This window comes from Eulemur rufifrons, chromosome 27 (genome assembly GCF_041146395.1).
Source record: "Eulemur rufifrons isolate Redbay chromosome 27, OSU_ERuf_1, whole genome shotgun sequence".
Taxonomy (NCBI): Eukaryota; Metazoa; Chordata; class Mammalia; order Primates; family Lemuridae; genus Eulemur; species Eulemur rufifrons.
Genome location: NC_091009.1, coordinates 33,487,053 through 33,514,703, shown reverse-complemented (window position 1 = coordinate 33,514,703; position 27,651 = coordinate 33,487,053). Strand labels below are relative to the sequence as shown.

Below are 27,651 nucleotides of genomic sequence, written 5' to 3'. Positions count from 1 at the left end.
TTCGCCTGTTGGAAGTGTTGGAGGCAGAGACAGCTGCCTTGCTTTGCCGGTCGGTGTTCTTTCCACTGCAGCGTGCTGCTGCTCTGCCGGATTCTCCGTGGAGCATGTCGACAATTAGAATCACGCACTGTGTGCCGAAAGCCGTGTACATTCATTAGGTTCTTTCAGATACATTCACTTAGTTAACATTTATTGTTTACTTAAAGGCATCTGGATACAAAGCAAAAAAAAGCAACAAAATTTGGTCTCTGCCTTTGAGAAACTCAACGTGTGCAGAAGAAATATGTATGTACAGTTGACCCTTGAACAACGAGGAGGTTAGTGCGTGGAGTTGAAAATCCATGTATACCTTTTGACTCCTCCAGAACTTAACCACTGATGTTGATTGGAAGCCTCACTGATACCATAAACAGTCAATTAACACAGCACTCTGTGTTACATGTACTATGTACTGTATTCTCACAATAAAATAAGCTGTAGAAAAGGAAATGTTATTAGGAAAATCATAAGGAACAGAAACTGTATTTTCTATTTAGTAAGTAGAAGTGGATCCTTATAAAGGTCTTCGTCTTCATCATCTTCCAGTTGAGTAGGCTGAGGAAGAGGAGGAAAAGGGAGCGTTGGTCTTGCCCACTCAGGGGTGGCAGAGGTAGAAGAAGATCCACATATGAAGTGGACTCGTGCAGTTCACACCTGTGCCATTCAGGGGTCAACGGTGTAAACAAATAGTGAAAAGCCAGGGTGGTGCAGAGCCCAGCCAGTGCCCGAGTGTGCACAGCTCTGTGGAGTTGGGTCACGCACAGGGACAGCGGCCAGTGACGCTGCCTGAGTGAGCTGAGGACGATGCCGTAGAAAAGCCGACAGTGGAACTGAATCTCAGAGACGAGTTGTGGTTTGCCTCGTGTGAAAGCAGAAGAGAGTCAGACGGCGTGGGACCAGCAAGTGCAGCGTCAGGACGTGAGGCCCCGTTCTCAGTGCAGTTGGGGACATGCGGTGTGGCTAGCGGAGAGGCCCGACGTAGCCAGGTGCAACAGGGACTTTGAAAGCCTTCTGTTGTAGATAAGTATCATTATCCTCGGTTGTAGCGGAAGAAACAAAGTAGATTTTTATTCTCATGAAAGTTGAAGGTCTTCTAAGACGCTCATCTCAAATCCAAAAGCAGTTTTGTGCAGCTTAGAAAAAAACCCTGGTCACTGAGGAGCTTCAAGAGACCGAGACTCAGTTTACACTCTAAATTAAGAACAGCAAAAAGCCAGTTTAAGTGATTTTATTTGGTTTATATTTTATATTGATTTGAATCTCGTTGTTTTGCTGATTTATTGTATTCCCAAGATAACTCAAGATGCTAAACGAAAAACATATGGAGAATGGGATATCATTCAAAAAGGAGAATATAGCTTTTTACTAAAAATAGTTTTTTCCCTGAGTAGGAACTCATTTGATGATCTCATCTTCTATTTAAAGCACCTAATATAAAGCCACCTACAGTGGGAAGTAACTCATCGCGATGGCGTATGGCGTTGACTACGATGCCGTGTAATCGTTACTGAAGTCTGTGTGTTCCCTGCCCAATGGTCCCCTAAAGGAGACCTCCTCCCACACGCGCTTGTTTTTATACAAATTGCAGTGTGGCAGGGAGACCCGGGGTAGCTGGAGATGTGCAGCTATGCTCCTTCTCACGGCAGCTCTCCACATCCACACTGCGTGACAGGACACGGGAGCAGATGAGACAAGCTGTCACTCACCCACACTGCCCTTTGAAGAAGGGCCATGGGGGGAAAGGTGCCGCAAATGGGCTGTGAAGTTTACATACACTGCCCACTGTTAAACAGATTACGCCTAATGAAGTGTCTAATGCTCAGGCCATATCAGCCTAATCCTTGGTGGCAGTTCATCCCTCAACTGCCAAAAACCACCGCCCTCTGGCCCTCTCTCGCCACTCTGGCGGCCAAGCACAGGGAGGTGCCCGGTCTTAATAAACCAAGACGGTGTGTGATCTGACATGCAAATGTAGGTCATTGCATATGTAAATGTGTGATTACAAACCTGCATGCCAAAACACATTAGTGAGACTTTGCTCTCAGCATGCGGCTGTCACACTGCCTTAGCAGTTCACGCTAATGTTTGTCACGTTGCTGTGCAGACAGAAGATGGAATTCCCAGTCAAATTTGCAGTCTCTGAATTGCACGATGGTGCTCCTGACGATGAGCTGTGCTTTGCTCTTGAGATTGACGCGGCTCACCAAGAGAAAGAGTGGTCTCTGTGTGTGGGAGAAGAAGGAATCGTGCCTGTTACGTGTTGCAGACTGTCTAGTGTATCAGTATGAAAAAAATTTCTTAAAAAGGGATAAAACATTAATCACAGCAATTACGGTCCCATATTTATGAAATAAATTTGTGAAATTCTTGTATTCTGGTTATTTTGGATATTTTAAAGGAAGAATGGTATTTTTCTAGATAATATTTTGGACTTTCAGGAAAAGAAAAGCAGTATATATTAACAAATTATTGCTCCTTTTTTTCTCTTTTCGAGAAACATTGGGTTTGAATTACAGTGCATCCTTAGGGAAATTATACACTTTTTGTCAGCATGATAGATGTAGTGAAATTAAAAGACAAAATGTACAGGGTTTAACGTAAAGTACTCGCCATATATCAAAATAGCTTTCTGCATAGCAGGTTCAGGACATGGGTTCGTCAGCCTCAGCAAAGGTTTATTTGAAGGCCTAAGAGTTCAGGTTAAATGTATTGTGTGTGTGAACCAGTGCTGTCTTTGAATGCATTAATAAGTCTTTAAAATTCAGTCTCATTAGAGGGTGCACTAGTCATATTTACTCAAAGAGGGCTTAGAGAGGAGAGGGTGTCAGGATAGTATATTCATCAGTAATCCAGAATCTTGAAAAGGTCCAGGCATGTTTAGGCAAAAAAGAGAAAATATAAGGGCATGTGATAGCTAAAATAGAGCACTTTGTCATATATTATATAGGTAGTGATGCTAAAATGAGTGTCACGAGGTGTCTTTGGGTGTTGCTACAGCCTCAGCAATAGACAGTGTTGGACTGTAGCAGACATTCGGTTAATGCTTGTGTCTGTGAGTGAATGGATAATAAGGCCATGAACAAACAAGTGAACAAGAGAACCGGGACAATGGGTAAAATTTGTAAGTTGAGTTTTGTCTCAAAATAGGGACGACCACTGTGCCCTCTGCCGCCAGTGCCCTATAATTATTTCTCTGACAGCAGTGAGGAGCCTCTTCCGTGTATTTGGGTAAGCTGTTTGAGAGCTGAAAACATGAATATTTCTCATTGATCTCTGTTTCCCTAGCAGCTAGCACAGTATCCGGCACATAGTAAATACCAAAAAATGTTAGTAAATAAATGACTTTTTCCACAAACAAAAACAATAACAAAATCATTTAAAAAGGTAATGATGTGATGGTAGACTCCTTGGCACTGGAAATATTGTTTGCAGAAGTTAAATTAACTGTCAGGAAGTTAAGAAATGTATCATGCATTAGTTGACAGGTTGGGCTAAATGAATATATATATATATATAATATATGTACACACACATACACACAGTCCATTTCAACTCAAGGAGTGTTTAAAAAAGAAAAGAAATGTGTTTAAAAAAGAAATATCAGAGAAATACTAGATTAGATGGGACAAGTTCCTATCCTGTGAACGCCTACCTAAAAGTTCAAAATCCTTCTCTTTCCCGTGTTACGTCCCTCTTCCTTGATTTTCTTTTTAGCCTTTACTGTCTCACATGTGAATTTCATGTTTACCTTGTTTGTTATTTTTCCCTCATTAGAATGTAGGTTTCTCGAGTGTGGGGATGATTGTCCGTAGTCTGCCGCTGTGTTCTGAGTGTCGGACGGTGCCCGGCACGAGTAGGTTTCAACAAATATTGTTGAATGAGTGGATGTCGGAAAGCTTGCCATGGGTGTCATCTGCTTATGTGAAAATGATTAATGATTGTGTGTATGGTGTGTATATTGTGATTGAAAATTTTTCTGATGTTTTTAATTACAGAAGGCCTTACGACCGGATATGGGCTATAATACGTTAGCCAACTTTCGAATAGAAAAGAAAATTGGTCGTGGACAATTTAGTGAAGTTTATAGAGCAGCCTGTCTCTTGGATGGAGTACCAGTGGCTTTAAAAAAAGTGCAGGTAAGATGATTTTAATTATATAAATCCGTGTTAAATGTACTTTGTGAATAATATTGATAGAGAAAAGTGTGTCCGGAATGATGGGGTAACGATAGCCTTAAGTTGAGAATGCTGGAAAAGAATGAACATTGTATTTTAAAAGCTTGAATTGAGTGTAGCCCGGAGTGGAAATTAACTTTTAGTTTTAGCATGACTTCTAGGGCTAGGCTTTAAAAATTTAGCTGGTATTGATCCTAGAAATGCTTTCACAGCGCTGTGTTTCAAGAGGCAGATTTGAGTTACCACCGTTGCTTCTAACGGGACATTCCAGTAGGTGCAGAATCCTCAGCGGAAGTTCTGCAGCTGTCGGCATCCCAGGAGGAAAGCAGGTCACATGATGAATTGCCTGAAGTTAATAAATAGAAATAGCAGTCAAACTCCACTGTCAATAAATAAAAGGAAAATGAAGTGAACTTTACTTGGAAATGACAAAAAAGAGGCAGATAAAATCAGAGGATTGACATCTGAATTAAAATCTCCATATTGTATTCGTATCATTCTGGAATCAGCCTTGCTCTCCAATCCGAGCTCTTTTCTGTCTTTCTCAAAGTCGTGTATCTTGCTCCGGCTCCTCTTGCCAAGTCCTGCCCTGACTGTGCTGTTCTGGTTCTCCTGGGTTGCCCTGGAATGCTCACTGCCCAAGCCCTGAAAGCTTCACTTGCCCCAGTGAGCTCCTCTGGCCTGGAACGCACTTGTGTTTCTGCCTGATAGTGTGTGTGACGTCATGTGATTTTCTTTCCCTTTCTCGGTGCAGGTAGTTACTGTTCATACCTGGTGCAGACCTCCCATTTTGCTCTGCAATCCTGCAATCCTGATCCCTTTCCTCTGCAGGGACCTGGGAAACCTAAATTTCCCTTTTTTTTTTTTTTTTTAAGTGATCAGTATACTTGCAACAGTGTTTCTAGAGATGAACAGTTTTTTATTTACATTTAAAAAATGAAATATTAACTATTTATGAAAGGTTTTATATGGTGTATGTGTTAGATATAAACAATAATAGAGCTACTTTCATATCCACAATCCAGTTGAAGAAATAAACATTAAAAATATTTTTGACTCGTGTCTGCCACTCCCTTCCCTCTTACCGTATCCTGAATTTAATGTTTATCATTCCTTCATTTTTCTTTATACTTTTTCCTACATCAGTACAAATTTCTAAAATAAAGTCTATTGCTTGTTTACTTTTGGAGTTTTTGAACTTGATAGAAATGAAGCAGATTTTATGGGTGTGTTAATATCACGCACACACGCACACAACTGTCTTTTTTCACACAGCATCATGTTAGAGCGATTAATCCATGTTGGTGCATGTGGCTGTAGTGTATCCTGTCCATGCTGGGCAGCAGTATTCAGTCATTCTTGTTGCTTGCTGCGTTGGTTGTTTGCAGTTGTTTGCTGTTCCAAGCAATACTTCTGTGATATTTTTTGTGTCTTTCCTGTTACATAAATGCAAGAATTTCTCTGTTGTTTGTGCTTAAGAGTGGGAATGAGGAGCCACCGCACATTAATGCTGAATTGTCTTCCAAAGTGGCACCAGTTTACTTTTTCACCAGCAGCGAATAAGAATTGCAGTCTTCTCTCTCCTACTGTGCCACTCAGAGCTTAAGGAAACACAGTATAGAATGTGGATATTATGAAACAGATGACTTTTGGAATGATTAGTCTCTTACAAAAGGACTCTTTGATTCATTTTTTAAATGTATTAATTTTTTACTATGATCTCTGAGCACTGAGGGAAATAAAAAAGAAGAAACTGATGGTATTTTTCCTGCCCTCCAGGGGAACAAGAGTCTATCTAGAACAATTAAATGTTAAGGCTGTGGCATGGATTCCTGATTGAAATAGGAGTTCCCAGAATGGAGATGTCAATGTGAGCTGTTGGAATTGGTGGAATTGGAACTTCAGCCAGGCCATAAATGTGAGACCAGATTGTGGGCAGTGTTGGAACAGACAGAGGAATCCGAACTGTAGGCAAGTGAGGATTCACTGTAGACTCTCGAGTAGGGTAATCCTGTTCAAAATTCATTATTTTCAAAATAACATTATAAATTCAACATAGAGAATGGACTGGAGAGAAGACAGCCTCCCGTTTGCCGCAGATAGTCGGGATGGGAGGGTGGGCAGATGGAGAGATCCGCTGGGAGGTCTCGGAGCCTTCCTGCTCCTTCTCCACCTTGTCCTTGACCCTGAGTGTGGAAGAGAGACGCGGCTCTGCTCTGTTTCCAGTGATTATTTTTTAAGTTGCAGAACGTTGTCATTAGAAATATTTAGAAAGAAAGAAAAGGGAAGAAAGGAAGAAGGGAGGAATGGACAGAGGGAGGAAGAAAAAAGCTCTTGCCTACATTTTTCTTTTTGTTGACGGGGAGTCTGAGCAGGCGTGAGTTAATCGCACAGTTGTATTCTGTCCTCTCCAGCTGCCTCCGTTTTGCACGGTGATAAGCCTCAAGTTACTGTGGGAAGCCAGTTTATTCTTCTGGATTACGTCATTCCTCTCTGCTTTGTTAAGTGTTGATACTGTGGACTCTTCTAGTTTAAATGTAACTTCTTTATAGAATCAAAAAGTGATGTTGTGAAGATATTTTTAGTTTATTTCCTTAAGGACGTTTGCATCTCAGTTGTCGTATTGATTCTCGTGCTGTAGTACATTTGTGCTGCACGAGAAAATGTCACCTCTGCAGCTTAAAATAAAATTGTTTTCAAATATCATTAACCAGATGATTTTCCTTTCTGAGGAATACTAACCCAACTCTTCAAAAAATTCCTAAAGAATCAAATATTGAATTTCCTCTTGCAATTTGTTATTTTAAGGCTGTATCATTGCTGTTCCCAGCTCTGGTAGAATCCTTCTTAAATATTTCGGTTGAGTTCATATGCTGAAGTGTTACTTTTATAATTCACTTCTCTGCTTGCAGATCTTTGATGAGATACTTTAGAACTACCATCCGGACTCCTCAGCTCAGTTTTCAAGGCCCTCCCTGACTTTGTTCCACACCGTCTAGTTCGCTTATTCAGGGCCTTGAAAAAATAACGTGCCGAGCTCTGGTGACTTTGCGACAGGTTTGCCTGTTGCCCGTGTGGAAAGAAGAGCATGTGTACTGAATGCGTGTCACTTCTTCGAATCATAAAGGGAGCTGGGAGCCCACAGTGTGTGGCAACATTACCCAGTCTCTTTGAAAACTTTCCTACATCCCATCACGGTTCATTTGCAAAAAGTAAGGTGGTGTCTCAACTGATGTACCCATTGTGAGATTCTGTGTACCATCTTTGCTTCCCTCTCCCCCTGCCGCCTCCTCCCATGCTTCCCTTCCTGTTGATCATTGCATTGATTCCACCAGTATTGATTGATTTATTTATTTTTATTTCAGCTTATTATGGGGGTACAAAAGTTCAGGTTACATACGTTGCCCATGTCCCGCCCATCCCCCCGAGTCAGAGCTCCAAGCGTACCCATTCCCCAGACAGTGCGCATCGCACTCATCATGTAGTTATACCCCCATCCCCTCTGCCCACCCCGCTCCACCAGTATTTATTGATCACCTGGTGTTCCTTGGTCAGTGTAAGGCATTGAGGAGACTGAGATAAACACAGCTGGACTCATGGGATTCCAATGGGGTACCGCAGAGACACCTCTAGGATCAGGAGGTCTACACTGGCGGGAGCAGCGCTGAGGGGAACAGGTGTGAGGGGTTCACTGGGAAAGTCTTCACAGAGGACATGAGCTGGGTCTCAAAACTTCATCAGTTCTCTGTCAAAGAGTTGTTTTGATCCGGTACATGCAATCTCTGTGTTTTCTTGACTTCCTCGGACCCTTGTCAGTTGCTTCGGTGACGTGGATGCTCCCACTGTGGAATCCCCCTTATCTTGCAATCTGCAGTCATAGTTTATCTCGTCTGTGTATTTCCTTATTCTCTGTTCACATGTAATTCTTTTCCAAGTCCCACATCATAGAGTTCTCAGGTTATTTCTTGGAGATTTGCTTACTTTTCTTTGGAAATGCACTCTCTTACGCTCCCACTTGAATATACTGTAACCACAGCGTGAGAAGAACCCAGATCAGTGGGTGTGTGGTTATGCTGTTGCCGGCGGTGACTGCTCCCTGGAGCCTCAGCACAGACCTCGTCCCTTCACGCTGAGCAGCTCCTGTCATCGCCTGTTTGACAGGGACGGTCACTGCTGTCCAGCAAGCTCTCAGGACTGCATAGCTGCCCCAGCCCAACTTCTCCTAACTCCACCTGTTCTTGGGAGGAGATTCCTTCTCTTTTGCCTCTTTCGAGACTTGCGCACCAGTCGCCCCGTTTTCCCCCCGCCAGCCCCCTCCTTTGTCTGCAGACAGCGTCAGTTCACTCTCCCCCCAGTCCCTGCAGAATGTGTGGCTCCCGTGCGCTCAGGTCCTTAACACTGGCCTGTCCGATTTTCCGTGATTGCACCGTCTTGGTTCTCCCACCTCTCCTGATGTCCTCTTTCTGTCCCCTTCAATGGCTCCTCTTTCTCCTTCTCCTCTTGGTGTGTTTCTCACGGTTACGATTTTGGATTTTTTTTTCCCCTTCTCCTGTGCCTACATTCTCCCTCAAGGCTGCCAGTGTCCTCTGTGTGGTGGCTTCTTCATCTGTGGCCCCAGCCCTGACTAAGCTTTGCTGAGCTTCAGGCTCTCACAAAATCTGAACAAAAGATGACTGTCACAGTAATTTTCCTAATTCTCTAATTTTAAGGAGACCTATTGAACAGAGTTATTGATGGATCGGAAGTTAGAGTACCACATACTGGCCTGAGGGTTAAAATGTATCCCCTTGGAAACAAAGGATTTTCAGTAGTCACAGAATAATTAGTGACACAAACAGGAGTCTAGTTCCATGCCATTATTTGCCACAGCCTTTAAGGAATCTGCAAGGAAGGACTTGAGCACTGTCTTTTGATTTCTAGTTCAGACACATTGATGCATCAGGATGAGAGAGGAGGGCAGACAAACTAGACTGCAGGGCTGGGGTCAGAGGCAGCAAGTCCTGGTAGCAGTAGGGACTCTTCTCAGACTCACCTTGCTTAAGTGCTGTGCTCTCCTCACTTCAGCCTCTCCACCCTTTGGAGTGTTTTTGTGTTTAGGCAGGGAAGGGCTGGTGGTGGAGACTAACTGTTTGGAGATTATTTTGTTCAGCGATTGAGCTTTCTGTCTAGAGAGGCCACAGCCCTGCTAGGTATTTTCTAACCCCTTCCCCCCTGTCAAATTAAAGAGAGAGGCTCTGGAAGAGAAAGTCTTTGCCTCCCAGTCATCCGGGAGGAGAACCAGAAATTTGCAGGCTGATAGCAAAAATACTCCTTAGACAGAGGAGGGACTTGGGGCCAAGCTCAGGGAGGGTCTGTGCAGCCACTGGGCAGTTAGAGGGACGGAAATGTCATTATAGCGTCAGCGTCAAGAGGGCCAGGAACAGTGGGAATGACCGAGACGTGACGCAGGGTGAGATCAGGAGGAGGAAGGAGGACACGTCGTAAGGAAGACGGGGCTTTTCAATTTAGGGAAATGATGCTCAGTCCATTTATTTGGCCTCTGTGAGGCTGGTGAGGCCCAGCAGGTATTTGGTTAAGATTTCCCTGTATATAAGGTTTATTTAAAATGGGATAAACCAGGTTTGTCAGATTCTCTTAGGATATAATTTTGAGTACTTTCTTTGCTGCATTTTAAGTGGTTTTTCTTCTAATAATTTGACATATGCCTCTTTAAAGATTTTTAAAAAGTTACTTGAAGGACTCTCTTTCCTTTTTAAGATCTCAAGTGTTAACCTTTTCAGTTTCATTAGCCATGAGTAATTTTGGCAAAATTTTAAGATGACAGAAGAAAACTTTTAAAATGATTCAGAGAATACCAAGAATTTATCAGCTAGTACTTGCCTAACCATAGCGAATAACTTTGCTCTTACCAAGTATAAAATAAGGTTAAAAATCCGAAGAAATTTTGGTAGCAATGAAAATGATGCATTCTGAAAACTTGCTTGTGTGTATTATATGTAAGATGTTTTTACAAAATCCGGATTTTTTTCCCCTTACATAATGCCTTTTCTTGCTCATGAAATCATCAGACAGCTCTGAATCTATGTTTGGGAATGATTTGATCTAAAGATTCATTATTTATTTTCGTCTTGACATGTTGGCTAAGAGGGAAAGATAACGATACTTTTGAATTTCCAGTTAAATGTATTTGTAAAAGTATTTAGCTTCGGATTTAGTTTTGCCTTAAATGTGCCATCAATGCTTATTTCTCCCAGTATTTGAGGAGTGACTTTTGATATTATTGACAATTCTGTTAAAAATAAAAAGTTGATTTGCATTCTAAATTAATTTAAAGTTTAAAGATTTGTGATTTCTGTGTAGCATGTTTCTATCTTGGTATTTTCTATCTAGTTACAGTTTCTGAAAGCTCTTACACATATTTCACTCTCACTCACTCCCTTTTGATTTTTTAAAATATTTTTTCCCATGTTAGAGACATTGATTACTGAGAGATTAGATTTGTATGTGTCTCCGTGTTTCTGATTTTCTTCATTTTAATCCCTAGCTCTGTGCAGCCATTATTCTTTCCCTGTCCCCTTAAAAAAAAATTTCAGGAATTCCTTCAATACCTAAAACACTTACAACGTTGAGCTTCCCAGCTTATCTTTGAGTTCTCCCAGGTCCCTGTGACTAGCAGTTCCTTGAGTGGCAGCAGCCTTCGTGCTCTGGAAGGATTCGGTTCTTTCTCTTGCCATTTGGTTTTTAAGCACAGGCATTCTGTGTGCATGTTTCATGCCTATAACTAACATCAAGTTCAAGTGTTTCTGTTTACATTAGTGTCTGTTATTATTGTTAACAAGTTATGTAGTAACAGCATGATTTTTCTGGCATCTGTTATCTTGCAATTTGGGAATGAATAGCTTGTCTATGTGAAATTGCTGAACGTAAAGCTTATTCCTACAAGTGAAGAACTTTTGATTTTACTTAATTTTTATAAAATTTTTCTGAAAGGATACACTTTCCTGCTTGCATAAATCAAGTATTGAGAGCCCTGTCGGCCGTACTGCACCCTGTTGAAGTTCTCATATCACTTTGTACAAGTAGCGCCTACAAGATGCATGGGAATTTTCTGTGCTCCAGTTTGCATTCTGTACCTTACCCGTGCATCTTTAAGGACTGCAAGCTTAATGTCTTACAAGTCCTTAAAGATGCACATCTTATTAGATTTCTAAAAAGATGGCATTAAGTGTGGTTTTATAAATGATAGAAAACATGAACACGTACAGTTTAAGCTTGTCTGTATCCAGGATCAGGCTATTCATGATAATTATCTATGTGTGGTGTAAAACTATGATACTTTGGAGACAAATTTGAGTTTCTCCTTCCTTCAATAAGTGGTATCATACTTTTTGTATTAAAGTGGTAGTTTTTTGGTTTTTGTTTTTTAACTTCTGCTACTGGTGTCCGTTTATATCTAAAGTATCATCTCATTTTACCTAAGTTTGATAGAGCTTGAAGTTTCACAAAAAATATCTTACTCGGTATTTTATGTGAACTTTGTGATAGTGATTTGCCAGTCATACTCTTTTCCTTTTTTCCCTGTTCCTTTCCTTTCTCATCTGTTTCATTCTGTTCCCTTCTGTAATCGTGGTGATTCACACAAGTTCACTGTAGCTGAGGTGCTTGGAATTACGATTGATGGAGAAAAGAGAAGCTACTATTTATAATGCATGTACAAGCATACATATTTCTTTTTCTGTTATTTGAGAGGAACTTAGATGTCATCTATTTTCTCTGTTTTTGTAAACCATTAACTAAGATTCTATATTTTTCAAATCTTAACAGTATGCAGCCATTGACCGTTTTACGTTGAAACTTGCAAAACAAAAATTGATGCTTGAAGTTTTCATGAAAAATGATAGAAATAAGTTGAAGACTAGAAATATGGAAACCATTTTGCTATAATGTTAAGTGAAAAAACATAGGGCATTTTTTATACCGCTGCTATTTTTTTCCACTTTGTGAAAAACACATGCATTTATACAAAAAAATGGAAGAGACTAAGCAAAAGCTAAAATTTTTTAAGGCAGTGAATTTATGGATTTTATTTCTGTTTTAAAATTTTATTTAATATCCTCACATTGATTTTTTAATTAAAAAATTAGAACCTTGTGCATCTTTGGCTGTTAAGCACAATATACAGCAAAAGTTGCCTCTTATAAGCTGCAATTGTATACCCGTATTCTGTATTTACTTTTAATGTATTAGATATCTCTTATTTCTGGCTGGTAGATCGCCTAATTTTTCTAAGATTCAGCTCTAATGTTACGGCCTCCCCGTATAGGGGGAGTCCCTCTTTATGTTTCTGGTGCTATACTGCCACACACATACTTTAGCACTAATTAGTTAGTTATATGTGTGTTAGACTTCCTGGCAGCCTGGGCCAGTGGAGAAAACGCCAACCGTGAAGCTGGAACAACCTGACTTCTGGGCCTGATTCCGTCCCTTACTGGTTCTCTAACCATAACCACATTATTTAACCTCTGTACGCCTCAATTCTCATCCCTAAATTGGAGTCAGTTCTACCTGTGTGACAAGACTGCGGTGAGGACTAAAGAGGCCGGTGCTGCCTGGTGGATGGTCGGTGTCCCCTTCCCTAGTTGGAAAGACCCCTCCTTTCACGTCACGCAGCTGCTCTTCCCGGGATGCATGGGCTGGCTGAATTGGGAAGACTCGATCAAGTTGACGAGTAAAAACATCATTAAATTTTTTTTTATTTGTTATATGACTAAGGTTTTGATCAGCTTGTAGTATTGACTTATTCATACAATTTTTTGTAACGTCTAAGAAAATACTTTTTTACTTATTATTTTACACATAGTTAGAAGTTTCAGAGATTTCTGTGTTTTCAGAGATACACAAAATATTTTTTTGATTGTATTATTTATTTTTGTGGTTTTCACATTAAACTAATAGTTCTCAACCTTTTCTTCATTATCATCCCACAAGCTGCCTTTTTAGACCCTTTTTTTCCTAATTACTCCCACCCGTGAAATTTTAGTACCACAAATACAGTCTAGTGCTGGATGTGTATCTGTGCTTTATACTTAAAAAGAGAAAAATTTTGTCACCCCTCTCCTCAAAGAACCAGTTTTTACCCCCTTGCAGTGATACTGCCATGGTCCGGGTGCATGTATTAGACTTTTCAGATTTGATTTGATGAAACAGGTTAATGTTTCAGTGGTTAGGTTCTGGTTGGATAACTCTGAGAATGAGTTCCGGGTGCTCAGTTGATTAGCTGTGTAACCTTTTATGTCTTATGCTTTCTCAACTTGCTTTTCTTCATCTGTAAAATGGGAATACTAATATTTATAAGGGTTAAGCGAGAATTAGATGAAATAGTTCATGTAATACTTTCAGCATGTATTAATTGCTCAATGTATATTAACTATTATTTTATAATTTTAATGATCCTAACTTCAGTTTTGTTCATTGGAACTTAAGATCTGAGTACCAAGAGATCTAGCTGTTCCCTTTTTCCATTTTTTAAAACTGACTACCTTTGGAGGGAAAAATGTAAGCTTTGGTGGTAACTTGAGATAAAATACCTGCAGCTCTCCACAGTAATTGAAAGCTAATCAGAAAGAAAATTTCTTAGTCTATATATAATTATATGTAGAGTGTTATGAATTTACATGGTGGCTTGAACCATAGATTATTATTTTATTAACTAATTCTGGATTCTGTTTTTAGATATTTGATTTAATGGATGCCAAAGCACGTGCTGATTGCATCAAAGAAATAGATCTCCTTAAGGTAAGTGATGAACTATTGACTGTTTTGAACATCACTGAATGTGTTGATCAAAGTGATTTATTAAAATACCACACTTACAGGCAAAATGGTCTTTAAGATTTATGCCACACTGATTTCAGGTAGCATTAAATAAATTTGAATCTCAGTACATTGAAGAATGTAGTTACATTTTAGATTTACTGCAAAATAATTTAATTGGAACATTTGGTAAAATCAGCTTTTTTTTCCTCCTAATTTCAAACTAGGAAATTGATAAAATGGGCATAAAACATTGAAGAATTTTTTTTCTCGACTATCTCAGCAAGGCACATTCTCAAAGTTCAGTAATGTAAATGCACATAAGTGTTATCTCAAGATGTGTTATATTGAGAATGTAGACCAATCCAAACGGTTCACGTGCTTTTTATAATATCCTTGAATGTTTTATCCAAGTTTAGAAAAGGTGGATGTAAAGAGTATGTCAGGGTTTAGCTTTTCAATTTCTCACCCACTAAGAGTATGACAGAGATTTCAGCTATCTCTGCACTACTTCTTTGCTAGTTCTAAGTTTCTTTTGAAAAATGTGATGGCTTATGTTATATTTTAAACTTTTAGGTAAGACTTGGGTATTTTTATGCCAAAAATGAATCAAATTTATCCAAAAAGATAAGAGTAAGGTCAAAACAAACTGCTTTCTGACTATTCTGTTAGTTGTAGTTATTTCTTGGCACATGAAGTAACTGGTTTAAATATAAACTTTTACTATAGAAATAACATGTCATCATAGAAAATATGAGGAGAAAACTGTAAGTAGAAAGAAGAAGATCACCTATACTTCTTGAATATTTCTCTGAGAAATGATTTGTCTTGTGTTAACATATTTAAAGATTCAACAAAAAGATAGTAAAGGTATATAAACTGAGGCATATATTCCTACAAGGTAAAATTTTTCTTAAGGATGATTTTATGAGTCAGCTCACATAAATAAGTTCTGTATATTTATGTTATTTGATGTAAAGCAATAGTTAGGTATATTAGATACCAGTTGTTTTTTTGTACTGGCTGGAGTTATACTAGGACCAGCCCTAACTTCAAAGTAGGAGTAAAAGGGATTCTTTATTTACCCTGGAGTACTCTCAAATGACAGTTCTCATTTTAAAAGATATAATATTTAGCACATGGTGATTTAAATCTGTCATTCACTTATTGCATCTTTTATGGTTATTGGGCATAGTGCTATTTTCAAAAGTTTTACATACAAAATTTATTATTCTTTTTTTTTTTTTTTTTTTTTTGTTGAGACAGAGTCTCACTTTGTTGCCCAGGCTAGAGTGAGTGCCGTGGCGTCAGCTTAGCTCACAGCACCCTCAGACTCCTCGGCTTAAGCGATCCTACTGCCTCAGCCTCCCAAGTAGCTGGGACTACAGGCATGCGCCACTATGCCCGGCTAATTTTTTTTTTATATAGATTTTTAGTTGTCCATATAATGTCTTTCTATTTTTTAGTAGAGACGGGGTCTCGCTCAGGCTGGTCTCGAACTCCTGACCTTGATCGATCCACCCGCCTCGGCCTCCCAGAGTGCTGGGATTACAGGCGTGAGCCACCACGCCCGGCCAAAATGTATTATTCTTAATAAAGAATGTTAAAATTGATTTGTACCTAGTTTTACTTTCAATAATCATAATATTTGTTTCAAAATTCACTAGATTAAAGAAAAAATATACTGTCATATTTGTGTGATTTAAAAAATGAAATACAGTAAGTTTATTTTTAAATTACAAAACTATACCTGACTTTGGGGAATTTACAATAAGAAAACTTCTTGGTGCGTGTTTTGTTTTCTCAGCAACTCAACCATCCCAATGTGATTAAATATTATGCATCATTCATTGAAGATAATGAACTAAACATAGTTTTGGAATTAGCAGATGCTGGTGATCTATCCAGAATGATAAAGGTAAGGGTTTGTTTTTTTTTTTTTTTTAATGGTCTTAAAGTTTTATTTTTTTCTAATAGAGTTGTCTATTAAACATATAGGCATGTTAGGTACTTTAAAGAGACCTCAAGCAAATCAGCAAGAAAAAGATCAAACAACTCCGTTAAAAATTGGGCAAAAGACATGAACAGAAACTTTTCAAAAGAAGATAGACTAATGGCCAATGTACATATAAAAAAATGCTCAACATCAGTAATCATCAGAGAAATGCAAATCAAAACCACGAGATATCACCTAACCCCAGTGAGAATGGCTTTTATCAAAAAGTCCCAAACCAGTAGATGCTGGCATGGATGCAGAGAGATAGGAACAGTTACACACTGTTGGTGGGACTGCAAACCTATGCAGCCTCCATGGAAAATAGTATGGAGACTCCTCAAAGAACTAAAAGTAGACCTACCATTTGATCCAGCAATCCCATTACTGGGTATTTATCCAAAGGAAAAAAAAATCATTTTATCAAAAAGACACTTGCACTTGAATGTTCATAGCAGCACAATTCACAATTGCAAGGATGTGGAATCAACCCAAATGCCCATCAGTACATGAGTGGATTAATAAAATGTGGTGCATGTATATCATGGAGTTCTACTCAGCCATAAAAAAATGAATTAATACCTTTTGCAACCATCTGGATAGAACTGGAGACCATCCTCCTAAGTGAAGTATCTCAAGAGTGGAAAAACAAACACCACATGTACTCACTATTAAATTGGAACTAACCAAATAGCACTCATGTATACAGATGGAAGTAAAACTCAACGGAAATCATACAGTTTGCGGGGGGTGGAGGGAAGAAGAGGATGGATGAAATCATACCTGACAGGTACAGTGCACACTGTCTGGGTGATGGGCACACTTATAACTCTGACTCAAGGAGAACAAAAGCAATCCACGTTTGTACCCCTGTAATATTCTGAAATAAAAAAAAAATAAAGGCCTTAATGCACTGTGGTCTATGATATGTAATAAATGGTAGCTATAATATGTAATAATATGATAGATATGTAATAAATGGTAGATGATAGTGATCAATAATGACTCTGAAGTTGGATGACCTGGTGACATTCACACTGATCAACTTGACCATGTGAACACTCCAAAATCAACTTGGAAATAGGCTAAGAGACTCACCTTCTGTAAGCCAGAGCTACAGTTGTGCTGCCTGATTTCTCTGAGCAGACCCATCCAAGTCTCTGGACATCCCAGGAAGGAGGCTGGGAGGAGGTTCTGGAGCAGCGTGCCCTGTTTCTGGGAGGGATCCCTCGTAGAAGAAAGTGGGCTTCTTAGTCAGACCGTGGATATCAGTTCCTAACTCGACCACTTAGAAGTTGCTTACTTTTTTTCCTAAGGGCACATTAATTGGGTTTAAGGTTAGCTGCACTTAATAGAAACCCCAAAATAACAAACAGTAGCTTAGAAACCACTTGTCCTTGGGCAAGTTACTTAACCTCTCTGTGCCACATTTTCTCAAAAACGTGATAATAATAGAATGCACTTCATAGGGTTGTTGCTGTGATTAAATGAATTAATGTTTATTAAGAGCTTAGAACAGCGCCTCATACGTTGTGAAGCTATATAAATGTAGCTGCTGCTGCTATATTGTTATTATTACTTCTCCGTCACGTAGAAGTCTGGAGCTGATATGGTAGCTCTGATCTGTCAACTCTGATCTCAGGAACCCAGCCTGTTGCCAGCTTATCAAGTCACAGTAGGCTTGAAGGGACAAATGGTCCTTGCTGGCCCTATCGTAAAGCACATTCCTGCATGCTGCCTGCCACACGTTTTCAGCTGCGTCCCCTTGGCTGGAGCGTGGTCTCACGAACGTCTGGCTGCAAGGAAAGCTGGCAAATACAGTCTTCCTGCAGCTGGCCCCGTGCACAGCTCAACGTCTGTTACTATGGAAGATGAGGTGAATGGTACGGAAACAAACAAGAACAACCAGATGAGAAAAAAAGGCTATTTATTCTGGGCTTGCTATACCAAGGAATTTAGCCACTGACACTTGTGTTCTGAGAGAGAATTAAAGGCCTGCAGAAGAGCGAATTGCTTTGTAGAGAAGAAGGGCAGCCTTCAGGTATGCCCAGGTAGGCAGCTGGCTGGAAGCAGGGCTTCCCTGTGATGGGTTAGGAGAACACATTTGGCTTTTTCTGGTTGGTCCTAGTTGAAAGCAGGGACGGAACTAGGAAAGCTGTCAGTTATTAATCAAGTCTTGGCCATTCTGGCCGATTGTTACAGAAGTTACTTCTTAGCTTCCTGGATTGTCGCTGGAGATAGCGATGACCTGTCGGGCCACTGCTGACCCCAGAGTGCCATAGCCGCCCGCGAGTCTGACTGACAGCAGGCTGGCGTGTTGTAGATGAAGGGTTGGTGTCCTGGGAAGGTTACTGCCGGTTGTAGATCAAAGTTCTATTTTTGTACGTGGTCCGGGCGTTGTCAGTTTGTACATTCAGTCTCTCAACAGATACTGGAGTATCACTAGTCATCTCTGCTACGTGGATTTATTGTAAGAAGTTTTTAAAGACAGTGTTTTAAAGACACTTTCTATGCATTATCTTATTTAGTCTTCACAAGGATTCTGGGAGGTAAATTTGACACCTAGAGAAGATAAGTACCATTATTACTAAATAGCAGAACTGGTATTTTTCAACTTTAGGTTCGTTGGATGCAAAAATCCATGTTTCCTTTAGTGGGCCTTAAAGACTTTTAGATCACAGAACTCCTTTGAAAATCAGATGAAAGTCCTTGACCTTCTCCCCAGGGAAAAGTTGATACGTGCACAGTTTGCATTTCATTACAGAGCATTCTTGGATTTTCTGATCAAGGCATTCGCAGACTCTCTGGCAGTGGTTGAGAACTCTGCTCTTGAGTGTGGGTTCTGTATGAGCCACTCAAACTCTCGTGTCACTTAAATTCTCTTAGTCTTAGTTTCCTCATCTGTACGGTGAAGACAATTCATAAGAATGTTTCCGAATTATAAAAACACTACATAAAAGGAAGGTATTGTTATCACAGAATCCCACCAAGCTGACTCTGTTTAAACTCCCATAGTTAGAGTGCATCGCTTCTAACAGTTACCTGATTTTCTGTTTTAGGGACTTCCCACCAGTAGCCCCAGCAGCCAAACACCAGTAACATAAGTCTTTGCAAATTGAAGAACAATAAGGGGGATGGGTATATTCACACCTAATGGGTGCGGTGTGCACCCTCTGGGGGATGGGCACGTTTGAAGCTCTCACTCCGCTGGGGCAAAAGCCATATATGTCACCTAAACATTTGTACCCCCGTAATATGCTGAAATAAAAAAGAAAAAAAAGAACAATAAAAAATTATAGTCGTAATGTTCAAAAGAAATGCAAATACAGTACCCAGATGCAAAATTTTATAAAACAGCTTTCTACCAGAGAGACATGTGAAAGTAAACATAGTGGTTATAAGAGAGTACAAATAACATAAAATGCTTTGCCTGAACCTTTAACTGAGAGAGTTATTTAATTACTTACAGTGGGAAGGAAAAGAGGGCAAATTCTTATCTATCAGTAAAATAGATTCAGCTGTCTGGTAATGAGTAATAACTTACTATTATAGAATTACACCTTTGTAATTCCATATATATGGAGAATTCTTTATATATTCTCTCTATAAAAATATACACATATATATAAATATATACATTTGTAACTACATCCTTGGAATAAATACCCTTGAGGTTCTGACTGAAATTTGAAGGTGTCTATCACGTAAAGGACTACTTAGGGGGAAAACAATTTTTTAAATAAAGGGTATCAGCTGAGTTCTAATAAGTTATAAGACTTCAGGTACTTAGGTAGAATACCGAAGTGGTTCTTCCTTAGAGAATTAGTAGTAGTATTCCTCCTCCCTTCTAGTAGGCTCGGTAACGTATAACCTTTTAATGATCGTATCCTTTTTTATAGGTACTATCAGTTTTTGCCTAGTCAGGGTATAAGACATTCTGGGTCAGGTTTCCTAGGTTCTTTTGGAGCTCTTTTAAAGGTTGAAAGTCACGTTGTCAAACCTATGGATCTTGTAACAATCTTGGCATAGGAGCCATCGCAGAAAGTTTGACCACACAGTTTCACATGAATAAAATATCTTCATATCTTGGTTATGTTTCTGTATGTCTTTTGAAGTGTGATATTTTAGATCTGACCAAATACCTAAATTGTATTCAAAGAAAGTAATTTAATAACTTGGGAAGATCTGATCTATGCAATCTGTCTGGATTCTTTCTCAAATAGAATTAATGTTATTGTGAATTGATGTATTTTAATAGTGCACCTAGTTACAGCTTTTCTCTCCATTTGATTTAAACTTAGTGTTTATGTGATTTTTTAGATATAAAATGAAAGGCCCTCTTTTCTTGCATTAATTTTCTCAAGTGGTGAAGGGCCTTCCCTTTCCTCCCTCATTCCCACGTCCCAGAGGTAACCACTAAGTTTATGTGCATAAAGCCTTCCTAACTTTATTCACTGTCTTTACACACACACTTTTAAATGCAAAAATATATTCTAATGTATGTATTCTTTCTCCATCACATCACAATTTATTTAATTATTGCTTTGTTGATAGACCACTGGATTATTTTGATTTTTTTATTCTTATAGAGAAACTTCAAAAACAAAGCCTTGTATATATCAATACAACTATATCTATACACACTCTCTCTTTTTTTTTTTTTTTTTGAGACAGAGTCTTGCTCTGTTGCCTGGGCTAGAGTGAGTGGCGTCAGCCTCGCTCACAGCAACCTCAAACTCCTGGGCTTAAGCAATCCTCCTGCCTCAGCCTCCCGAGTAGCTGGGACTACAGGCATGCGCCACCATGCTCGGCTAATTTTTTCTATATATATTGTTAGTTGGCCAGATAATTGCTTTCTATTTTTAGTAGAGACGAGGTCTCGCTCTTGCTCAGGCTGGTCTCGAACTCCTGACCTTGAGCGATCCACTTGCCTCGGCCTCCCAGAGTGCTGGGGTTACAGGCGTGAGCCACCGCGCCCAGCCTATACATACTCTCTTATCTATTGCTGTTACTTAGATTCATATGAATAATATTGCTAGATAATAGAGTATTCACATTTTAAATCATAACAGATACTGCCAAATTATTTTCTCAAATAGGTTTACCAATTGGTAGCTTTACCCATAAAAGCTCTACATTTCATTTATTCATTTATTGAACATTTACTGCGTACAAGGTACATGGTTTATGCATTTTTGGAACTCATTGTAAGAGACAGACATTTAACTAACACTCATAGGAAATTACAAATCTGCAGTTGTAATAAGTTATAGAAAGCAGAAGTGTGGTTTATAATGGGTGTTTATAACAGGACAACTAAAACTAGACTGAGAATTTCTGATGGCAACAGGATTTTAAGTAGTAGTGCTATACATGACCTTGATTTATTAATCTTAGTGACTGAGCTATAGTTTCCACATCCATAAAATTGGATTGATAATACTTGTCTTAAAGTATTATGAAGATTAAGTAATATAAAATATATATGCTTATATATTATTTTTAGACATTATATGCATATCCATCTATATGCACGAATCTATCCATGCTTATCTGAATATGTGATGTCTGATAGGTACTCAGATTGTCTTTATTCCATCTAAACCTCTGATCACCACTCTTCTCTCCTCCTTGCATTGTACAAACCTGCCCTTTGCTCTTGGCAGATGACACGAGACCTCCAATGTCACAGAGTAAATAGAGGTCATCAGACAGCAGTGCCCGCGTCTCCCCACGGCCAAACCTGCGGGACCAACTTGCATTTGTGACTGTTGTCTCCTCACTCTGTCCTGTTGCCATGTTCTTGTTGGACAGGAGGGGTTGTAGTGTGTCCCTCCGCCTGGGTTCCCTGTCCTTGCTCTGCCCATATGCTCAGAAAACTTAAACCTTGTCCTAATCTATTCCCAGTCCTGAATTCATAACCACTGTGCACTTCTGGACCCCTTCTGTCATCATTTACGGATGCCCAGGTCGCTTTTATCTTAAAACATGTTCATAAATACACACACAAACATGCCACACTCGTCATTCATTCATGGATTCGTTCATTTAAGAAACTTACCTTCTAGTGGGGAAGACAAATGACATGATAAGCAAGTAGAGCAGATGGCATGCCAGGTACTGACAGTGCCACGCAGAAATGTAAAGGAAGGAAGGTAACGGGTTTGGAGAAAGGGCGTTGCTGTTTTAAATGAGGTGATCGGAGGGGCCCTCCTAAGTCTTACCCCCTCCCCTCTGCCAGCCTCTTCCTTCAGTCGCTGCCTGGTTCTGTTTTCCTGACCCCGTTTCCAACGCGTCACACAAAGTGACTCTGGAGCGACCCCTTGCGTGGAATCCCGTGGACTTGCCCCGGCCCCCACGCTGCCTGATCACAGCACCATTCAGCTCTGCTGTTTACCCCCTTCTGCAAATACTGCTCCACTGGCCTGTTGAGTCCCAGGGCACCGTGGTTTTCTTCCCACCTCTCTCGAGACTGTGCTTCTTCTGGTCTTTAATGATTTAATGATGGAGTTTTAAGTTTCAGTCTTAACTTTTTTTCCCCTTTGTCCTTACTTTGTAGCTGATGTCATTTGTATCTGTGGCCTCAATGTCTCTCGATACTGTTGTGACTCCCAGCTTTTTTATCTTCCGCAGGGAGCTCTCTCTTAATTATGACTCCACGTAGCTTAACATGTCTGTGAGCAAATCCGTGATCTTCCTTGCAGACTTTCTCCTCCCACGTGGCCTAGCTCGAGGCCGGGGGCCAGTCTGTCTGGTTGTGCACACTGGAGACCAGGACTCTCCTTCCATGCTACTCTCTCCCTTACTTTCCATTTCCAGTCTGTCTGCAAGTTCCGTTTATTTTTTCTTCTGAATGCCTTTCAAATTTCTCCACCCAGCTCCTTTCCATTTCTCTCCCTATGGCATGAGATGGCATAGTCTCTCACCTGGACAGTGAGAGCTTTTTAACTGTCTCCCCACTTCCCCATTCCATCTGTTTCTCCATCAGTCCTTCACACGTTAACTGCCATGTGAGTCGTATTTAACTCATGCTAGTTTTGAGCCTGGGGCCTCGTGAAGCATCTGTAACTGCAGTTGGTTCATGAAAATCTTACTTGTTGATGTTCTTATTGTTGTAATTAATATTGATGCTTTAATCGCATACAACTCACACACAGAAAACAATAAATAACAAATTTTTCATTGAATTAGAAAGGATTGTTTTGTTTTGGAAGTCTTTATTTTCATAATAAAACACTGTGGCCCCAAGGAAAAAATTTTTTTTCTAGTGTGGCAGTCAATGTGTTAAGAGGAGAGAGGGGAGAGAAAAAAAGGAAAATAAGAAACCTCTGCTTTCAGTCAGATCCTTGTAGGGTTTCACATTGAGGGTGAAGATTACGATGTTTGAGGAGCTTTAGCAAAGCTAGTGTGATGGGGAAGATAAGCTCCTGCGGAAGGAATCTTAGTCCATTTTGTGTATTCACGCGTCCCAGCTGCCTGGAACAGTCCCCGGGACGGGGCAGGTGCCCGGGAAATACTTGCTGTAGGATCTGGGGCCTGCTTTCCCGCTTGTGCTCTGGCACGTTGATTTTTCAGCTCCTTGACTGTTTTATTTTCTCCTGCAGGGCATTCGCGTCTGCAGTTCCATCTGCCCGGGACGCGCTTCTCTTCCGTCCTTGGCCGTTTATGTCTCTTTATCCTTCAGTTCTTCACTTAGACACCACTTCCTCGAGCATTTCCCTCCGACCCACAGACTGTTGTTTGGTACAGGTGCTCTCGGAGTGCCCTTCCTTCATAGCACTTAGTAACGTAATCGTGTAGTTACCTGTGTGACTGTTTTATAAGACGTCTGTATTTCCCATCAGACCGAAAGCTCCGTTGAGGACAGGGACTGTGTCGGCTTTGCTCGCCAGGCTGTGATCATCTTCCAGGGCGGTGCCTGGCTGGTGGTAGGAACTCAGGAAGTACGTGGTGAACACCGGTGTGGAAGTCGGTTCTCTTACCTGTGTTGCACGTCTCTGTTCGCAGGGCCAGGAGGTGACGCGGGTGGTTGTGTAACAGTCACAGCAGTTTCCTGTGACCAGAGATGATATTAGGAAAAAATCGTAGGAACTTCTTTTGTGAAGGAACATGTCAGCGATTTAAAGCTTTGGAAAGGACAGCAGTAAATGCTTGAATTGTAACGCACATGATTCATTTCTTTATAGTGAGTACTATTGTAAATCACTGCGTATGACAACAATGTTTCACTCTCTCAAGTCTTCAGCTTAATTGGGGTAGAAAAGGAAATATAGCTTCTGGTCTGTATTCCAGAAATGAACCTCTGGATAGCATTGCATCAAAGATTTTTACAAGTAAATAATTAATTGGTTTAGAGCAGGCTGACAAATATAATTAAGCAATTTATAGTTGAAATATTCAGTATTTCTCTAATTAGTGACAAAGGAATACCTGAGGCTGTGGTCAGATGAAATACTTCCCAGATGAGTTTTAGGATAAAAGGAAATCCGGAATGTTCCATCATATGTTTCTTCATTATCAGTAATAGAGTTTTAAAGGAAAACAGACACTTACAAAACAATTAGATTTCAGTTAAATTGTACTATATATGCAATATATTTCCTTTATTGTAGTCTAAATTGGACTAATACTTGACCGTTCTGTAGTTCGCCTTTTACACTGTTTATTTCACTGTTCTAATGTCAAGAAACGTATTTGGCAATGAATACTCAGTGTAGAGGAAATGAGACTAATGTCAAAAATATATAAACAAGATTTTTTAATTTGAGCTTGTTAATAGAAATGTTGCTAAAATATATTTTAAATTTTCATAGCCCGTTTTGCAAAATATACATCATTCATTGAACTATTTATAAGTGCCTGTATTCATAATTACCTATTAAAAAGTCAGTTGGAGACAATAGAAGAAAATATAAATGCGTGTATTTAATACTTTTAAAAACCTTATTTTGCTTGAATATCAGTAAAACAAAACATAACCTAATGTAATAAATATCTTAAGGGGAAACTCAGAGGTTTGTTATCTGCCAAAAGAATGTTATACCACATCATAATGGCTAAGAAGGAAATGAATATTCTTATAAATGTTTTTTAGTAAAATATGTAATACAAATAATTTAAATCAGTATGTATTTTCTGCCAGAAGTTTGGCACTGTTCCAAGTAAATAACTTAAGAGTATCTTTTCTTATTTCTGATATATTTAGATATAGGCTATCTTCTTGGATTATTAACTTTGTATTTTCTATATTGTTACCAGTTGTGCATCATTCTCTTTAAGTTTGGTAGGAGCCTCAAAATGTTTTCTTTACATAATACAGAAAATCATATATATTGATTTTTAGTATGTTTAGAAATGTACTTTAGTTTTTTTATTGCTACATTGCAAATTATCACAAATTTAGCAGCCTTCCAAAGGGCAAATTTATTATCTCATGATTTCTGTGGGCCAGGAGACCAGGTGCCAAGTAGTGGGTTCTCTGCTCAAGGTCTTAGAAGGTTGAAATCAAGGTGCCAGCTAGGGCCGTGAGCTCACCTTCATGGTCTTGCTCCGTGTTCATTGGTTGCTGGGAGAATTCAGTTCCTTGCAGTTGTGTGACTCAAGTCCCTGTGTTCTCCTGGTTGTCGCCCAGACTCACATTCTGGGGGTCACCAGCTGTGCCCTACCACGTGGCCCCTCCACAGCCTGCCGCTGTGCTCCCGAGGGCGGGGGGAGGAGAGTCTTTCTGGCTGCTTTGACGGGCTCACCTGATTAGGTCAGGCCCACCCACACTCGTCTTTGATTAACTCAAAGCCGGCTGGCTGATCAGGAGCTTTAATTACATCTGCGAAATTCCTTCTGCCATATAAGACAACATAATATGGGAAGCATATTTCATAATATTCACGTGCCTCACTCACACGCAAGGGGAGGAGATTACACGTCAGGACTTGGGAATCCAGGGTGGTGAGGTACACGCTGGAATTCCACTTGCTACAGACTTTCGTAAATTAGCTAGAGTCTCAGCCATGTTTTGGAGATAATTATTATCTTCAAATCTTATAACTTATAAATCTTGTTCACCTATTTGGTTTGGTTGTTTCTTTACATTGGCAGACAGATTTTTATTCATACTTGTCCAAATTTAGAGGTTGTACCGGAAATGAAATCACTTTGCCATGTGTTTCCCACTCTTGGGCTTTGGATCCTCAAAGCAATGAAGGCTCCCGGTGGCGCCGTCTGTCTTCCGTAGCTCTGACTTGTCGTTCAACAGCGTCCTGCGCTTTCCAGTTCAGCGTCTGGGCGAGCTGTACGGCCGGGTCAGACAACCACGAGAATTGCCAGGGATCCCGAAGGCAGTCTGCTTCCCACTGAGCTTTTTGTATAAGATTGTCATCTCTCTTGTATTTCACTTTCGATTTATTCTGAACTCTTAAGGTTGCAAATCAGTGGCACTGAGAAAACTACATAGCATTGAATTTTTTATATATATATACACACACATATATACCTATATTAATATATAGATGCATGTACTTAGGCATCCATATTTATGTATACCTATGTGTGTGTATCCATGCAAATTTTTGTCTGTATATGGTATATGTATGTAGGTGTGTTATACAGAATTATTTTTATAGAAGCAACGTTACTGATAAAACATCACTTGGGTTTTCTTTGATACTTAAGTAGTTTGATAGTAAAGCAGTATAGAATTTAGAGATTTCAAGAAATTGAAAATTATATACCATAATGACCATTATGTAGTTGTGTGAGTATAAATAAAAGGTGATACATGAATTTTGAAATGTGTTTACCTGGACAAAAATGAGAAGATCATTTTCAAGGAGCTTGCTGCACCTGACAGTTACAGGTGATGCTGATCTAAAGCTGCCTGTTACACCACGTCCTACCAGGAGCAGTGACTCTGGTTGCTGCAGACAGGGAAGTAAGGAGAAGGGTACAGCCTCCATCGTGTTAAGCATCTTACTTTCTTTCATTTCGATTTCTATCGAGAGACTTTCACTGTCTCAGTATTGCTCTGCTGTGTTTTCTTTGTCCATTAGGAAAATTGAAATCTCTTTCCAGCTATCTTACTGTTATCTAGTATGATATAACAAGAAAGAATTTACTGAAAATGCAAGTATGTTTATCTTTGTGACCTTCTATGTCTTCCTGAAGACTTTCTTTTTTTTTTTTAATCTTTCTTTTTCTTCAGTACTCTGATTCAGTAAAGAAAACATGTTAAATATTTCCAAGTAGTTTCTCATCAATTTTACTAACATGGAAGCTTCTCTTAAGAATTATCCCCATGGCAGCAGTGCAGGGATCGTTTCTTACAGTAATTCTGATGCATTCTTGCATTTGTATTGATCTTTTATTTTTTCAATATCCTGAATACATTTCATTTATATTGATGTACCAGTGTTCAGAAGGCAGCTCTTTTTGGGGAAGAACATTGTGACTTTATAGCCACTTATTTTTCTAAAGTTTGCTAAATAATGTAATGGTGTTTTTTTTCCAAGGCTTAATTGCTCGGAAAAAACCTTTCCTGTGTCACATTTTCTACCCTAAAATAAAATATATTTTTGGCTCGAGTTAATAACCTGTACAATTTTGCCTTTGGGGAATTAATTGATTACATTTATATTC

The 27,651-nt window shown here is 39.6% G+C and overlaps 1 protein-coding gene across 2 annotated transcripts in view; it reads left to right on the top strand.

The window, feature by feature from the left end:
- NEK7 (NIMA related kinase 7) overlaps nucleotides 1-27,651 on the top strand; it is a 130,933-nt gene that overhangs the window by 59,047 nt on the left and 44,235 nt on the right. For both annotated transcript variants that reach the window (XM_069459752.1, XM_069459753.1), the window contains exons 3-5: nucleotides 4,035-4,175; nucleotides 13,947-14,009; nucleotides 15,835-15,945. In XM_069459752.1, coding sequence (XP_069315853.1) covers nucleotides 4,035-4,175; nucleotides 13,947-14,009; nucleotides 15,835-15,945 — 315 coding nt within the window. The remainder of the gene's footprint in view (nucleotides 1-4,034; nucleotides 4,176-13,946; nucleotides 14,010-15,834; nucleotides 15,946-27,651) is intronic.